General features: G+C 34.1%; 1 protein-coding gene across 5 annotated transcripts in view; it reads right to left on the bottom strand.

Annotated features, from left to right (window-relative positions):
* The window catches only part of CBLB (Cbl proto-oncogene B), a 234,641-nt gene that overhangs the window by 26,798 nt on the left and 189,723 nt on the right, over positions 1 to 18,120 (bottom strand). For all 5 annotated transcript variants that reach the window (XM_037835057.1, XM_037835056.1, XM_037835053.1 and 2 more), the window contains exons 13-14: positions 15,241 to 15,335; positions 3,045 to 3,191 (exon numbers count right to left, since the gene is read on the bottom strand). In XM_037835057.1, coding sequence (XP_037690985.1) covers positions 3,045 to 3,191; positions 15,241 to 15,335 — 242 coding nt within the window. The remainder of the gene's footprint in view (positions 1 to 3,044; positions 3,192 to 15,240; positions 15,336 to 18,120) is intronic.

An 18,120-nucleotide genomic window follows, 5' to 3' on the forward strand; every position in this document is an offset into this window, starting at 1 on the left:
GTCATTTGGGAAGCAGAGGGAACTATTATATATAGAAATATATATAATATATAATACAGTTTGAAAATAAATACATTCAATTTAATTTTTGGAAAAAGTAAAAGTAACAATATCTAGATACTCTTATCTTCTTTGAAAAAGCAGAAGTAAACATCCTGTATAAGACAAATAGTTTCTCTTTCTTAACTGGAACCAAGAATTATGAAAGCCACAAAAAAATGTTGATACTCTAAATGCATGTGCAAAATTAATACATCTATTTGGAAGAGTTCAAAAATACTTTCTCAAGTTTTTGGGGAAAAAAATTTCAACCAAGGTAAAAAATACCTAACAGTCCCATTGATTTCATTATTTGTTGATGATATTTACCACCATATTTTTTTTTGTAATTTAAGATTTCCTTATAACAAAAATAAACTAGAACCCTTACAAAAGGGAAAATCATTAAACTTTCAGTAATTCCACTAAAATTCTGACAGACATGAAAATATCCAGAGCCTGTGGTACAATTCCATCACTGTGTTGAACAAACAAACTGTGGGTGTGCAAACAGACACTATACAAAATGACTTTAGCAAAGGCCCTGGGTACACGCTTGAGTGCAACAAGTATTTTAATCTGGGTGTCTATAAAAGGGTGATGATATCAACTAAAAATTATTTTTGTTGTTGGTATTCATATTTTGGAATCATGCTATGGACACACAGGAGAAAACTGGGGCAAAGCAGGAACAAAACAAACCAGAATATTTTGCTTTCAGCACATATCTATCTGTGTTATATGACCTTGGGAAAGTTCCACTGCTCACAAAGAGCTACAGAAAGGGAAGTTCACATTTTACTTTTCTCTGATTAACTCCAAATTCTTGGAACAAAGTAAAAGTACACATATAATAGAGGAGCGAGTGGATATTTGAACAATTACTGCAAAAGTGCTTCATCTGAAATTCATTTCCATTTTCTCTGGTGGCTACTTCTCCTTAAGAGGCCAGAAGATGGTTCATTTAAAAATAGTTATCAAGTACTCAATTTTCATAATAATGATGGAGTTTTACTGAAACTGAATTGAATTATTCATCTAGCGTTTCAATTTTTACAGGTATTAACAGTTTACTTCTCCTGATGAAAAAAGAACATTGAGGGAAGGGAAGTGTTAAGTTTAAAGAGTGCTTTGCAGAGGACATAAGATACTTCATCCATCAGCTTTCAAGAACAAATTAGATAAAGAATTCACTCCAATTAAGTTTAGGGATTATCAACATTTATTACTTCTCTATAACAGCAGAAAGATGGTAATGGTAGTCATAATTCAAATTTATTTTCAGAATTTGGGAGGCCTGCCACCAAAAATCTCATCCAATATGATGTGACAATTAAAATTTAACGTATTAAAATTAAACCCCTCACTTTTCCAGCAATGAAAAAAAAATGAGACTCCCAAGGAGACAAAACAAGGTCATCTCATTGCCGTTTTTAAAAATTCCTACATATTTGTAAAAGACGAAGGAATTAAAAATCTTAACAATGTATATTCAATGGGAAAGAAAGACTTTTTTTCTCTAATATATTAGTAGACACTTGGTTCTTCTGATATAAAAAATTATCTCCCACTTATTTCTTTGTCTCCTCAATAATACTATTTTACCAACAAATGTCTTAAATACTGCCAATTAGCCAGAAGAACTTCAGTTCTTGCTTTGAAATATGAAGACCTAGACTGCAGAATGTTAATAATTCTGGCTAAAAATTTGCAGTGTTGATAATTCTCACCAAGATCAATCATTAAGTCAGACCTCTGGTTAAAATAAGGTTTCCTTCACTTTTCCAAGTATTATATTTTCTACTTCAGTGCAATACTTGAAGAAAGGCACTAAAACACATTTAGTGTTTTCATTTGAAAAGAAGGAAACACTTCACACTCTTATAAAATACTTCTGTTTGAATAACGTGACCTCAAAAGGAAATGACACACTGAGTAAAGAAGGCACAGATGACTGAAATGTTCAACGGCTCTTCTACTTCTCAATCAGCAGATACTGGAAAGCAGGAGAGCTGCTGTTGAGCCCTCTTCTACGTGCCAAGCACAGCTCTAGGGATTTTTATAAAGAGGAAACTGGCACTCAGAAAGCAAGTTCTGAAGCTAGGATTTAGCTTACTGAGAACCTAATATACGACAACTCAAAAAAAATAAATATAAAAAATTAGTTTACGGTTTACTAAATCAATTATATAAATGCAGAATCATCCTTCTACATAAAGGCAAACTGATGTTTCAATGCACACCACCAGTATTTAATAACTCATGTGTACCTAAATATGGCTGCCACTTCAAAGACCATGCATGCCCTCATTATAACGAGGACAAACAGAAAACTAAAAAACAAAACAAAAAGACACCAAAAAAGCAAAAACACTATTCTTCACATTCTTATTTGGTTCTAGGAATACACAGAACCTGATTAAAACAAACAAACAAAAAAACAAACAAACAAAAACCAGTTAAGGAAACCAACCTTAGAATTTTTTTTTCACTTCCTAAGATCTGTACAGAAGTAGGTGGCTTATCAAGAAGAGGCATGAATATAAATCATACTAGGCTTTACATCATGAAGAAAAATTCTGAGGAAGGTTGGCATAATACTTTAATTTCTAAGCACTAATTTTTCTTCATGAGATACTGCTTAGAACAGATAAAAAGCATTAAAATAGCTTAATGAATGCCTGAATTAAAAACCACTGTATGTAACCTGTAACAAAATCTTGTTAAAATGTGATTTGGTTTAGGGAGCAAAATATCCATTATACTAACTAGTCAACTAATTGAGTCAAATTACTTTCTGATTAACGAGAAGTCAGCATCTTTCAGTTTTCTCTGAAAGACAGAAAATAAGAACACACTGACTATAGTATAGAGGAGTCTTTGAAAAGGAATTCAAGTATTTTTAATTAAATACGTGTGATTCAATTGCTGGAAGACAAACACAACAAATGATAATGCTTATGCAGATGCAAGGTGATAAAAAGGCTGCCCACACATATCCTTACCTAACAGGAGGCTTTACATTATGACAATGAGATAGTTGTGAATTCAGGGACACAGGATGGGATGAAGGAATCTTGTATTCATCGTCCTCTTCCTCTGCTGGGTCTCTTGTTTTCTCTGAAAGGGAATTCGCTAAAGGACCAGTACACCTACCAGGAAAAAAAAAAAAAATCCAGTCTAGTTTTAGCATAATAGAACAGGGAAGTCTGAGGTAACATATTCAAATCAAAGAAGCTACTTTGTCACTTATGTTCATTTTTCAATTACAGGGTAACTTCAGAGGAGCTGTTCTTGTACTAAATACAAATGAATAGAATTTTCAAGCTTTTGTTAAGACTCTCTCAATGGAATGAAAGAATTTTCATACTTCTAATTTTAAATGGCAGAATAAGGAAAACTGATAACCTGTCAAATAAAATAAAAAAGTCTTGGAGTTACCAGGAAAAATGCATAAAATTATTCAAAGCAAAGCTATTAAAATAATAACACTTTTTTCCAATTTAATTTTAATGGATAAATTTAGATAAAAATATATGCATGGTAGTTTTATATATTAGCAGTCTTTATAGAAGGGTCAAACTTCATCTCTTGAGGATATTACTAATCTATAAGAAAATACCCAGTTTAATTCAATGAAACTTAATTCTTTCTTTTGTGAAGTTATAAATACAACTGTTAGCTATTTTCTTCTCCCAACAAATATAAGAACTAAAAATGAATAGAACAATTAGAAGCAGATAGTAAGAGAACTTATGAAGAAAAGAGTAAATTATTTTTATGGCTCAAATTCCCTGGCTAAAAGAGGTGAATGAGAAAATCAACAACCTAACATCAAAAGACATTTTCAAGTATTTTACTCATTCATAAGGGTAAAGAAACAAAATAGGGCAAACAAACTGTTACAGTTGTTGCTACTGGAGTTGAACCTTTGCTAATGCCAAAGAAAAATGCAAAAATAGAAACACATAACCACCACCTCCTCCTGCATGATCCTTCCCCCCTCCCAACTTTGGTACAACTAAGCAGTTTGCAAGACATTAGAGATACATATGAATCCAAAACTTTTGTTAAACCTAGGAACCACATGAGAGACCTGAGAAAGAAAGAGAATGAGAGAAAAAGAGAGAGAGGAAGAGAGGAAGAGAAAGAAAGAAGAAGGAAGGAAGGAAGAAAGGAAGGGAGGAAGGGAGGAAGGAAGGGAGGAAGGGAGGAAGGGAAAGGAAAGGAAAGGAAGGGGAGAGAAAAAGATTCAAAGTGCAATTTTGAAGCACCCTCTGCAGAGGGAGCAAGAGTTCTTTGGTATATGAAGACATCAAGACAAATGTCTTTTTCATTTTCATTTCTTTTTATTAGTTAGAATGAAAACAATTTTAGGGGCTTTTCTCTGTGCCCATTAAAAGAAGACATTTTGGAAAACCTAAAGGTTTTCAAGTTTCAACTATATGTCTGAGTCTCTATGAAGTTCAGAGATCAAAGAAAAATCTTTCCTAGGATTTTCAAAAGTATATTCTTATCCCTCTCTGAAGATATTTTTCAATACCAATCTTCAAGTTTTTGTTTGAATGGCCTTGGAATTCCATTGAAAGTTTATAAGATGAAGTCACAGTGACTCAATGACAGAAGTCCGATGTCACTACCACAACATACACTTAAGAATGTTATTAATAACCCAAGAGTTACACGTACTATGGTTTAACCTTGAAGATTTGCTTTCCAAACGAAGGCAAGTAAGTAGCTCATATGATTGCAAATGGTGATGAAGTGGGCACTGGAGCATGGATTTCTAACATTACCTTTACATAAATTCTTATAGTCATGGACATCAATTTAGCTAACTCAAGGAAAAATATATATAATTTCTCTGCCTTCATATACTTTTATTCATAATGAATCTTTTTTTTTTCTTTGCAATTCATATACTGTATAAAAGAAAAAAAAAAGTTTTTCACCAAATTGTCAATGAGCAAATTATGTCAGGAATGTTCTAATGCCTGCTTACTGTAGGGTACTTTGAAAGATCTGAGTTTCCAAAGAACCACATAACTATGAGTCAAGCATGCACAAGTTTTGAAACCACACCTGTTGTGGTTGATTCTGTGTTATACCTTGAATGACAGAGAATTTCAGCTGGGTAATTCTCCCCACCCCCACTATTTTGCTTTCAGTAAATCAACAGATGGAGTACTTCTGAAAGAAATGAAAAGCAAAGTTCATCTAATTTAATTTTATGGAATAATAAAGTCTTATTGCTAAAACTTAACTAGGCATAGATTATTAGCATAACTTAATTTTAGTGAATCACAGCTAGAAGTGAAAAAAATGAAGTCTTCAAGTGGTATTCGGAACTATATGAGAAAAAAATGTTTGGATGCTCCATTCATCACAATTTCAATACTGTTTTTAATACGCAGCTTTCATTTTTCTTATTATTGTGTTTATGAATGCGAACTTCTAATATAAGTAAAATATACTACTTAAAAGTGAGCCAATTTATAAGAATATCATACCAGCGCAGTTTAATTTAAAATTACGTTATGTTTTATTCAAAATTGATATTATCTGGTTCTGAAAGGAAAAATAAAAGCAGTTTCTATTAAAAAATACATAGAAGAGGAAGGTACAAATAAGATAAAGAAACTGTATATAAAATACAAAAACCAAATCTAAATTTGTGTAAATAACTACACTATTTGTAATTACATATGGGATTTTCTTCCCACAAATTCATTCCAAAAACAGGTCCAATTTTATTGCTATTAAATAAGTGGAAAAATAATTATTTTAATAATTAGTCCTTGTTAATTCATAACTATGGTTATTTTTGGTAATGGAGAATATACATCTAACCTAACCAATAGGACTGTTTTGATTCATAGATTTTACTTATGGGAAATTTTTAGGATTCCAGAGGAATAAGGTAGAACAAATTGGATTTGGCTGGTAAAGCTGCCAAGGAAACAGTCCTACCCTTTACTCCCAATACTTCATTCCCTTTATATTATCATCATGTATCAGAGTGTTCTACACTGCGGCAGTCACTTGGTTATTACGCTAGCAATGCACAAGGACACCGTTATATAAATGAGCCAAAGATGGCCTCCTTGTAGTGACCCTATGTGTCAGGTGTCATAGCAGCCTGCGTCCATTAAAACCCACTGTCAAACTCAAATTCTTACACATCCACTTGTTTTTAAAATAGCCCAAATAAGCAATTTTTAGTCATTTAGAGTTAACATGTATTGCATACTCCATGAAAACGCACCCAGCTTCTGTTCTCACTTGATTAGATAAGACCCTGCATTTAGAAAGCCTCATACTACTTCAGCCCCTTGGAGCTGCCTTCTTGACTCTGGGACACCTGGACAAGTAAGTCCCTCTCTCCCTCCTTCTCTTCTCCTCTCATCCAGGAGTTTGGGAGATTTCCTCTTAATTGGCTTCTCTGGTGGCTCTCTCCTACTGCTGGCCTCTGGAAGGTTTACTGTTCTGAGGGACCTCCCAGTGCATACAAACCTGGCAAAATGGCAGCCCCCAATAAATAGCTTGTGTGTTACTGCCATCTAGTGTTCAAAAATTTTTCTGGGTCAACTTTAAAATCTCCAATTCGAACTCACTACAGACACATACTCTCAGAGATGAACAGCCACCCTTCATTCAACCTTCCCATATTGCTAAATTCATAGTGCATTAGTTATTTGAGCCTACAATGCAAAATACATTTATTTCCTGTATGTGTATATCTGCAACATGCCAAGAAACAAGTGAATTTTCAGTCAACAAAGGGTGATCTATCCTAACATTGTTCTTAATTAGTGGTTTTCATATTTTGAAACTGAAGGCTCATAAATGAATTAACATAACATTCTATATTCCTGTTTGAAAATCACGTAATCAGAGGGGTTACCTTCTGCATATCCCCTTGGCTTTAACCTATATAACTTACAACTAGAACGTCACCCTTGCCAAGCAATTTTCTTTCCTTCACTTGAGCAATTTATGACACCTTACTTAGTTATCCACTTTCTCAGAAAAAAAACGAAGTAAAAAGGTCCAATCTGATTGTCTATAAATGAAAATCCTGTGACACTGCCCCACAAATTGTGATTTTCTTTGAACTATAATTAATCTTATCTGCTTTGGCATTTAGTATATTCATTCACTGACTTTGTGTTTTCTATAGATTCATCTATTTCTCTCTCCTTTTTCTGTACCAAATTCCAAAAATGCTTAAGGATAGACACCAAGTTAACAATGGTCTGGCATGGTATGTGTCTTACAAGCTTTTAAACAAAAATATAACAAGCAGTTAAGGGAAAGAAACCAAATCGGTTTCCTGATCCTTTATAGTACAGAAAAGCACTTTAAATGTGATACATCATTTTGCTTGTTTTCTACCTATAAGAATCTCTCTTTATTGAATGATATCCAAAGGCAAGATTATAAAAATATCTTTTATTAGAACAGAATCTTGAGATCATGGAATGTGAATTACTTTGTATTCCTTGTGTTACACTATCTCATTTCTAACAGGGAAAATGTCCTGGAGAATTCTACCCCAGATAAGTGGTAAAACAAAAGAGTCATATTTGAAATTATATTTGCGCCTCTACCATATATAAATCATTTCACCCTAGATCTCAGATTGAGTTTTATAATGTACATGCTAAATCTGAAGGATCTTTTATGATCTCAAGATAATAAGGAAGTGTGGCATATTATTTTGCTTTTATAGCATTTTCATTGATTTGCTTTTAAAATGTGGAAACAGATTTTAAGTTATATTCTTAAGTTAAATTGTTCAGGACCAAATTGATTTCTAACCCTTTTAGGGGTCTGAAATCAAGAAAGTAGCTGCTTAAGAAACTCAGACTTTTCTTGAGAATCTAATTTGCCAATACATGCTGAATGTTAAAGATTCCACAGTAAGAGTTATTGTGCCATTACTTGAAATCAAGAAAAACCGGAAACAACTCAAACGTCCCTCAGTGGGAGGATGGATAAAAAAACTGGTTTGTTTTATAATGGAATACTACTCAGCAATAAAAAAGGAACAAAACACTTATATATATAACAACATGGATGAATGAAATGCATTATGATAACTGAAAGAAGCCAGACTTAAAAGGCCTATACTGTATGATTCCTTATATGACATTCTAGATAGAGCAAAATGATATGGACAGAAATAAGATCAGTAATTGCCAGCTGTTTGGGGTGAAGAGACAGATGGATGACAAAAGGGAAGAGGTGAAAAGTGGTACGAGAGTTAAGTCATCTCAAGACTCAGTTCTGAGACATTCAAAGAATCTGTGCTCCAGCAATAAAAACTATCTATGCTCATTTAGTTCCTGTACAACATTAGACAATGCATTAAATACATGTTGCTAATTTGAATTTTTTTTTTTTTTTAGTTTTGGTTATATTTAACTTGTAAATTTGTTTTTTTTTTTTTTTTAACTGCACGAGAACTATAAATAAAAGGAGTTTAATTCTAGGTTTGGACACATTTAAATAATATTTAAATAAAAGTAACTTAAGACAACATAAGGGGTTATCTAGTATGCTCTTCCTTTAAAAAGAAAATGTACTTCTACTCCTAGGTATATTAACAAAAGAAGTGAAAATGAGACTACAAAAAAAAAGGGTGGGCCCCCACAGGGAAAGTTTTTGGTATGATGTAACTGTTCCATATCATGGATGTGGTGATTGTTATATGACTCTGTGTTTATCAAAACTTGCAGAACGATACATTAAGTGTGGTAAATATTAACATATAAAAACTATGCTTTAATTTTAAAAAGTGGAAAAATTCACTTTAATATTAAATTCAGTTTAATTCCTTTAAGATATTGCAGATAAGAATGTTTTGCAAACAAATATGCTAAAATATTTTAGTAGCCTTCAATCACTTATTTAATTATAATTCAACCTTTAGAGAAATGTGAAAACACACAAAAAATGCTTGAACATGGTGGAATATGCAAAAAATCCCATTTAATGTAAAAATTAAATGTACACATTTCCTATCAATGGGAGGGTCAGTATGCTCATGGAGAGATGGAGAATATATGCTAGAGTAAAAATCTGCTGGACACAAAAAAGACAGCATAAGAAATCCAATTTAGATTGTGCGTTTAAATGGAATCCAATGGCTAATATTTCTGTTTTATGGTTGCCTAATTCTTTATTTGTGATCATAAATCAGTTTTATGGTGAATTATTATAGATTACTCATAGACTACTGGGATTAATGTTTCTTATCAGTGCAATAATGACTTTTAGTCAGCAAAAATTAATGAAATAGTGGCATTTCCCCAACCCAGATTACAATCATGCTCCAAATGTAATTTTCTCACAAAAGACAAGGGAATTGCAATTCTATCTGAATCTAGAAATTATAAAACTAGAATTAAAAAGAGAAAATAATGCTAATAACATTTATTCTGTTTCCTTTACATTTATTATTGAGGTTTCTGTTGAAATTTGTTTAAAAAGACATTACTTGCAGTCCTCAGATCTTTCCATCAATGTGTCACTAAGTCAGCTTCTAGGGATACACCACAAAACACTAGAGAATCTATGTTAGGATAGTCAATATGCTTTGCAAAACTATTTTTTCTTTATTACTCAAAGTAAAAATAAATAAATAAGCTTACCATCTTGCAAGAATCTTAAAAAGATTTAAGGTATTACAATGAAAAAGCAACAACATCCATTCTCTAGGATTAAGAAAACAGTTAATTACAGCTTTATCTTCTATTTTAAAAAGTTCTCTACCATATTTTCTCATATAAATCAATGATACTTCTGATTAATCTAAGACTGAGGTACTTATATTGTCTACCCAAATCCTCAGGTGAAGGATAATGGAACATTTTTTTCCTGCTCTTCTGACATCAAGCATGAGCAATAAAGACTGGCATGTACCAGATATAAGATGAAATGTTCCCTTTTCCAAACACATTTCCTTTAAATTTCCTTACATTACGTGATTTTTGTTTTAATAGCTTGCTTGGTTTAGTACTTTTTCCTCTTTTGTTCTCTGTCAATCACTCTCTTTTGTCTCAAAACAAAACAAAACAATAACCTTCTCCTTTATGATCTGACTATTTTAGTCCAACTTATCCTGCTCATGGACCATTTTAACCACTATTTAAAGACAGACAGACAGACAGACAGACAGACACACACACACACACAATTGGGAATTGGTGCTGCTGTTGGAAGGTAACTACATTCCTCAGAAGCTGGCAGAAGTTGAGGCTGCATTACAAATCTATATTTCTAGATTATTTCTCCTAGCAATTTGGTATTATAAAGGGAGATTATGGTAATAAACAATAATATATAACATTTGCTAAATTTTTGTTACAAAGAAATGGTCTAAATCTACTTTCTACAATCAAAATTTCAGGAGTAAATTGTATTGTTCTTCTACAAGGCATTATTTTAATATGTAAGTTCCTACATATTGTTTAAAGTCCCACTGATTTATAGTCATATTTCTAAGAGTGTAATCAACTTACTCAATTTGGATATTGGACACAAAGATTTACAAGCTTTAGAGAGTACCTACTGGAATATTTACCCAAATATAAGTTTAAAGCTTAAATGGCATATCCAACTGTGCTTCGGACATCTCTGCTTGGATGTGTAATAGGCATCTCAAACTCAACAGATCCATTAAGTCTTAATTTCACCACCACTGCCTCCTTTCCAACCCAGCATCTTCTCCAGTTTCCCTCTATTTGTTAAATGGTACCAACCATTTACTCAGCATTTTTAGTGAAAAACATGTAAGTGTCATCCCTGACTACTATCCTCAATAGACATCCAATTCATTAGAACTTACCGTTTGATCAGTCTTCAAAATATAACCCAAATCTGACCACAAACACCATGAACACCCCTCTAGCCAAAGCCCTGGTGATCTCTTTCTGGTCTACTGTGTTAGATTAACTCGATTCCTCACTGGTCTCCCTGCTGCCTTACAGCCAATTCTCTGCAGAGCAGCTAGTGTAACTGAAAACACAAACCACTGTCATGTCCTATCACTGACTAAAACCTTCTAAAACTAATAAAACCAAAGTTCTTTCCATGGCCCCTGACAACCTGCTTCCACTCTAGCCACACTGCCCTTCAAACATGTCACGATTATTCACTCACTTTACTGCTTGGTACTTGTGATCTGTCTGGCTTTCATACCAGATAGCCTCATGGTTCGTTTTTTTACTTCTTTCATGTTTCAGTCCAAATATACCTTTTCAGAGAGGACTTTCATGATGACCTCATCTAAAATATAAACCTCCCCATTTCTGCTATATTTTTTCCTTACATTTACTGCTATCTGACTAAATATAATGCAGTTATTTGTTCACTTTCTCTCTCCCTAACTAGAGAATAAATTCAAATGAATAGAAATTCTATCTTGTTCATTCTGAATTCCCAGTTGGTACACATACATTAATGAAAATAGGATAGGCAGAATTTGGATTCTCTATTCATTGAACCTAAAATAAAAGCACCAAATTTGTTTAGAAAAATGTATAACAGTTACCAACAACAAAAACACAAAAAACCCTTTTTACAAAAACATGAACTGAGTAATATTAGTTCACAGATACTTGAAAGCCTAAGATTAATATGTCAAAGGTACAAAAGGCCCATTTCTAAAAGACAAGCCACAAGAAAAATATTCTCCTCGAACAAATGACATTCCTCAGCATTCCAGAACATTATCTCGTCTGGAAGTAATTACTTCATTATTACTTGCAATAATGCCTCTGTTTATCTGCCAACATCTTGTGTCAAGCAAAATAAATATTTTAATTCTTTAGAGGTCCATTTAGTTTAATTTTGAAAACTCAAATTATTTATAGATAAATATAATTTAGTAATAGTTTATAGAGTAAAAATAATCCACATAGCCTTTTCCCTCCCAATCTTCCACTAAAAAGTAATTATCATGCTTCAAGATCTTACTTTAAATTTTATATTTATAGCTGTCAGTGATGTTAATTAAATAGAAACCAAGAAAAATAAGTATATTTATCAGAATTACAGCAATATATATTTTTTACGGTAGTATATTTTTTAGAAATAAATTCTAGCATTCTTCTCTCTCAAGAGAAATTACACAATAAAAGTCACATAACTGAAAAGATCAAGTTTTACAAGAAAGGAAACACTTGTCACAGAGTGGCCTCTTACCTCAGATTAATAATATCAAATAATTAAAAAATCACACATCAGTAAATATAACAACACATAATTTATTTAAACATAAATGCTGACTCTGACATTCCTGAGTTTAACATTTGGGTTTTCAACTATTATGTGAACTCCAGAAGTCTTATTAGGTAGTTACTTGTAAATGTGTAAAGACCTGAATTTGAAACATGCACTAAGTGCCTAAAATAGAAATGGGTTATTTAAACATTGAACATACCCTGTTTTCAGTGAGTGGTCTCGATGAATGTGACATTTTGCTAAGACCTCTGTTCTATGTCCTATAGAGCCGAGTATACTCTTATTATATTCTGGCTGTACACTCTAATCAGGCTGACACTGACAAAATATAATAAAAAACACACAAACCAGGGCAGAATTATACTGATTTCAGCAATGTGTGTTAGTTAACCAGCCAACTTTAAACATTCAAGTTACCAAATATTTTAGATACAATTTTGATATAATTAACACTAAAGATGAGTACCACTTAAAAAAAAAACATTGCCTAGAACCTAAAAACTTAAAACCCAAAGGGTTTTAGAGACTGTCATTTACATTAAACTGGTCCCATCATTTATCAGATGGAGAAAGTGTGGCCCAGAGAAGTACTTTACTCAAAGTAAGACAAATACTTAAGGTTTTAGTTGGGCTGGGACCAAATCTGATTTTATTCTAATGTTCATTTCAGGATTCCAAGCTGCTTTTATAATAAATGCAATGATTTATATCATATCACTTCTGATAATATGAAGTGATGAAGGAAGATACAATTATCTCTACAATATAATATAAATCATTTAAAAAAGTCTAAAAGGAAAAAAATACCCAAATATTAAAACTCTAAGAATTGAGATTTGGGGCACAGGTATGCCTATATTTATGTACTTTTTTTCTTTTTTGCTTTTATATACTTTCCACAACAAACAATGGCTACTTTTCAAAGTCAGAATAAAAATAATAAATAAACTGAAGGGATAAATGTGCCATTAAAAGTCAACATTTCTCGTAACTATGGTAGCTTGCAACATGCAAAATAGAAAACTTATTTGCTATGAAGCATAGAGTATTAAAATATTTCTCTAGTTAAGTAATTTTATTGTTTCTGAGGGAAAAATGAAGAGTCAATAGGGAGAACATATATCTACACAGCTAATTTTAGATGCACTTAAAAACTGAAGTATTAGAAAAATTACCAACAAAATACTTTTCTTAAGAATTTATTACCTTAGATTATTTATTGGAGAAGCAGGTACTTAATATAGTATTTCTTTCCAACTCCTATACCTGCTACATTTCTCGCAGTTCCAAGAAAAGTTCCCACTAGAGTATGGTCCCAGGAGCTTAGTTTCCCAGAACGATGTCAAATTTCACATTCTTGCTTTTTCTTGCCTATTCCAATTGTGCCCATCCTCCATGACGTGGAAATTTTTATCCTTTCTATGATGCATCCTTGACTTACAAAGCCTATAACAGCCTTTCCTCCAGTCTCATAAACAAGTGCTAATAAGTTAGCATCATACAATTTAGTGTATAACATGTTCTGGTGATTTCATGTATGTTAATTTCATTTTATAAAGTAGACTGTAAACTCCTTAGGGGCCAGAAATTTTACTTATCCATATTTTGTGTTCATAATTTGATTAGTGCTAAACCTATAACAGAAGTTCATTGACCATCAGATGAAGAGGTAAAGATGCTCAAAGACACTGGAAATGAGCAGATAAAATTCAAGTCAATCAACCAACATGCTAAATAATCTCAGTGTACTTACTATACATCAAATATGGTTATGTGTTGTGGAGGAATCAGATAAGAATGCATGACAAAATGTTTACCCTCAAAAACCTTACACTCTTTTTGGACAGCCACATTAAAATCAGGAAACAGTGCAGGAGAGTACATAACTAAATGTACAGAAAGTAAATTGTAGTTAGAGGAGTACAAGTCAGAATTCATTAAAAAGTAAAAAAAAGTCAGAATGTTTTAATAAAGAAATAGAGCATGAAACATGGATCTTTAGAGTAAAGATTCTGAAAAGGTACAGCACCGGTGGGAAAAGCATTGAAAAACTCACAGAGGCCAGAAAAAATCAATACAAGAATGGAGGGCAAGCATTAGAAATTACTGAAAAATGTTTTATTTGTGCAAAGTTCTGTAGGATCTTAATGCTAACAGAAGAGAATAGAATTAATTTAGTAGGAAAGAACAATTCTGGTTTTTGAGTAGGAAGGTGATTTGGTGAAAAGCAGAATTTAAATTAATTCAGCTGTGGTAAACAAAATACACTGGTGGAAAGGCAGGCAGACTGATTTAACATAAAGAATAGGAAAATGGGGATCAATCAGGAGACTTAGTTTTATCCCAGTTTGACTTGGAAAGGTACATCACTTAACTGTGTAATGTGCCTCTGTGTGTGAATTTTCGAATGATATACCTGGGTTAACACATTTTTCTAGCTTTAAAATCCATTGCTACTAATTCTGAGGTCCTATCACGACATCGGGGAAGAGCTCTTTCAGATGTCCAGTTATGAGGTAAGGCCAGGGTAATGGGGAACATTAGATGTGTATGAAAAACTTCAAAAAGACAATCAACAGAACTTAGTGACTGAATGGATGTGAGAAAAGGGAAAACTAGAGGAACCAAAGACATTAAACTGGGAAGCTGGGATAAATGCGACATCCCTGTATAAGAAAGGTAAGTTGCAAGGGAGAACTCATTATTCTACTCTCCTTCCTGGAGTGTAGGTAAGACTTAACTTTCTTTCTCTGTTGCACTAGGTCTAATCATATATGCTGTGGTACCAGCAAAGAATTGAGAAGGGTCTTGATCTCAGGTACTTGAATTCATACATCTGGCTGGTCATTACTGATCATTCATATTCACCTTGTAACTTGTGAGAAACTCAAAACCACTATTGACCATATTTTTATGCATAAGCAAATGACTTCCAAATTCAATAAAACTCACTTTATGCTAGGGAGAAGGGTGTTAGCTGGAGGAGGTGGAGAGAGCCGGGGAGGAACATCATATTCTTCACTTCCTAGGTGACCGTTGGAAAAGACCTGAAAGTAAATCAAAAGGTTAGTTTTGAAGAGAACATGCAATTTCGGTTTATTTTAATAAATGAAAAACCATACAATTTCTTTAGAAGTCAGTAGCACTATCCATAGTGATTATTCATCACCCAAAGAAGTATCTAGCTATATATAAAAATATGATACAGTATGGTTCTCAAATATATTTGAAAAATAATACTATAATTTATATAAATTAGAGATACATGATAGACAGATTCTCCAACTATGAAAAGTGGGTATCCTCTATAAGGATTTGGTAAAGGAAAAAACAGCACTGGTGCAAATCTTACTTCAATCTCCCTCATATAAAAGTGCTCTGAATTACAGCTCTCTGGGGTTAACAGAACATTCTTAAAATATTTCAATACAGCTGACTACTGAATATAATCAGAAATGTCTTTGTTCTTTCAAGGTTGAAGCTTCAGCACAAACAGTAAATAGAGACTTGCTCAGGCTTTCAAAGTGCAGGCAATTTGAAACACAATTCTCAGTTTGTGAACAACACAAACAAAAATTAACTTGCTCAAAGGTACCTATAGAGAGCCTGTGCTTAACTACAGAATTAGGATATCCTGATTTCTGCATTGCTCAGTTACACTACAGGAGCTGTTTGAAAACTGCTCTTCGCCTATCCAACAATTTCAAATCAAAGCAACTTAGAAAGAAAAAAAAATAAAAGAGAATAATTTTGCAAAGAAATAATCATAGGAAAAGGTTTTTAAAATGTATTTTATGACATTTAAGCAATCACTAGATTTTTATCATGGAGTGCTTTCACAAACTCTTATCCATATTTAAAAGTTAGATATGACAGGGCAGAAACAATTTTACCCAGTTTAAATAGTCCCAGGTACTCCAATCCAGGACCTACAAATTTCTTGTTTTCCCCCCTCTCAGTTCTAAAATGGTGTGAAAGCTTCAAAATGCAAAACCGAAAAGCCTGTACCTTTCCCTACTAACTTAAAATAAGAAAAAGAGCAAGTTTAAAGACCACATTTGAAATATATGAATGCTTGCATTTCAAAGCTACAGGATCCAACTTTACAGCATTAAAATTTCACTCTAAAACTAGGTTCTATGCTGTAGCTCCAATTTCTCTTTTTCATTTCTCCTCTCATGAGATTCAATATGTTGTAGTTATAACTTGACAAACTATATCTTTAAATGAAATGATTTATCATAGGCTTTGAGACTATGGGAAAAACAACAGAGGTAGTCAGAGTTTTTTGAACTTTGCTAGAGAGAAGAAATTTCCTAATAGATATTAACCCCTGCAAAGTTCAAAGAAATTCTTTTACATAAAAAATACTTTAGGAGTGACGTCATTAACACGGTGACATAAACAAATACTGAAAACTTCTCCCCAGCGATTCAGCAGAAAAAAAAAAAGTAATTTTCTCACTTGTTCAGAAATTTGGAGAAAGGTATAGACTGGAGAAGGATTCTAAAAATGCTGAATTGAAGAAAGAGAAAAATATCAGATAGGAAACTTCTGTCCCAGACAGACCAGTCCTTTCCCCTCCCTCTCACTCAGTCCCACACACCGCGGGAAGAGCACAGAGGTGATAGCCAGGATCCCTCCCACCTCCCACCAGGGACACTGTCTATAAACTCTCTCAGAACAGTGAGACAGATCCCCACTTATATCCAGAAAGAGAGACCCAAGTCCACAGGGACCCAAGGCAGGTCTTAAGCTGCTAGGAAGAACAGAATACAAAAGGGCAGCAAGGAGGATTTTCTAAAATGGAGGAAACCACAAGATCTTCCCTAAAGCAGCAAGCATCCAAGCAGAAACTACCTGAATCAACTGTCTGGGGACCTGGGGAACAGAGAAGGACATTTCAAGGAGAAGGTCAGTGATGGACAAAGAGTCTGAGAAACATGGACTGAGACTGTGATTGCAGCCTTGGGTCCTGGTGCCTCTCCCCCACCCATGTGGGAGGCCTAATCCTTGCCTGAGGAATGGCTGTAGACTGGGGCAGTTGCAGGAATCCTCTGCCACAAGTAAAGTGGGGGACATAACCCCATATTGAGCCAGCTTTTGGCTGGTGAAGTGAGGGCACAGGAACCCCACAGTTTCAGCCCTGCCTGGTCAGATGCAGACTGGGCTCCAGAGGGTAAACACCTTCTGAGAATGATTAAGTCACTGACTGGTGCCTTCTGCTGGGCAGGCCAGAAGGTACAGGGGAATTGCAGGGATTTTCAGAGCCTCTCCAAACCACATCCCAGGCCAACTGGAGCTGGTCTATACCCCCTGCATGGGAACCCGGCACTGTTTTGGCTAAGAAACATGGACAACCCAGCTGTCAGAGAAGTGCCCTAATACGAACCCAGGTCTTGCTGGACAGCAAAAAGCAGATCACTCTTCAGCCAGCTGTTGGCTGGGGAAGTAGCACCTCTCAGTCCTGCAGCCCAAGGCCTTTCCATGTAGGAACCTGGTAATTACCAGACACATTGTGCCCATAGGCAGGGTCTCACTCAAGGTGCACAGTGCCTACTTCCTATACCAGAGTTGGCTGCTTTTGGTGCACATAGAGAACAGCAGCCTTGATCAGATTGTTGCCGTTAGGGCCCAGCCCAGCATGCTGCCACAGCTGGGGAGAGGCAGGGTTGTGGGAAAGAGGAGGACCAAGAGTGCCATCTGCTGGAATGACAGGAAAAGTACACTCTGGCAATCTGCTTTTCTGACCTCACAAATCCAAACAACTACAAAATCTTAGATGAACAAGGGAAATCAACTTTCAAAATAACCTTATCAAGATAGCCAAAT

Source organism: Choloepus didactylus, chromosome 1 (genome assembly GCF_015220235.1).
Source record: "Choloepus didactylus isolate mChoDid1 chromosome 1, mChoDid1.pri, whole genome shotgun sequence".
Classification (NCBI taxonomy): Eukaryota; Metazoa; Chordata; class Mammalia; order Pilosa; family Megalonychidae; genus Choloepus; species Choloepus didactylus.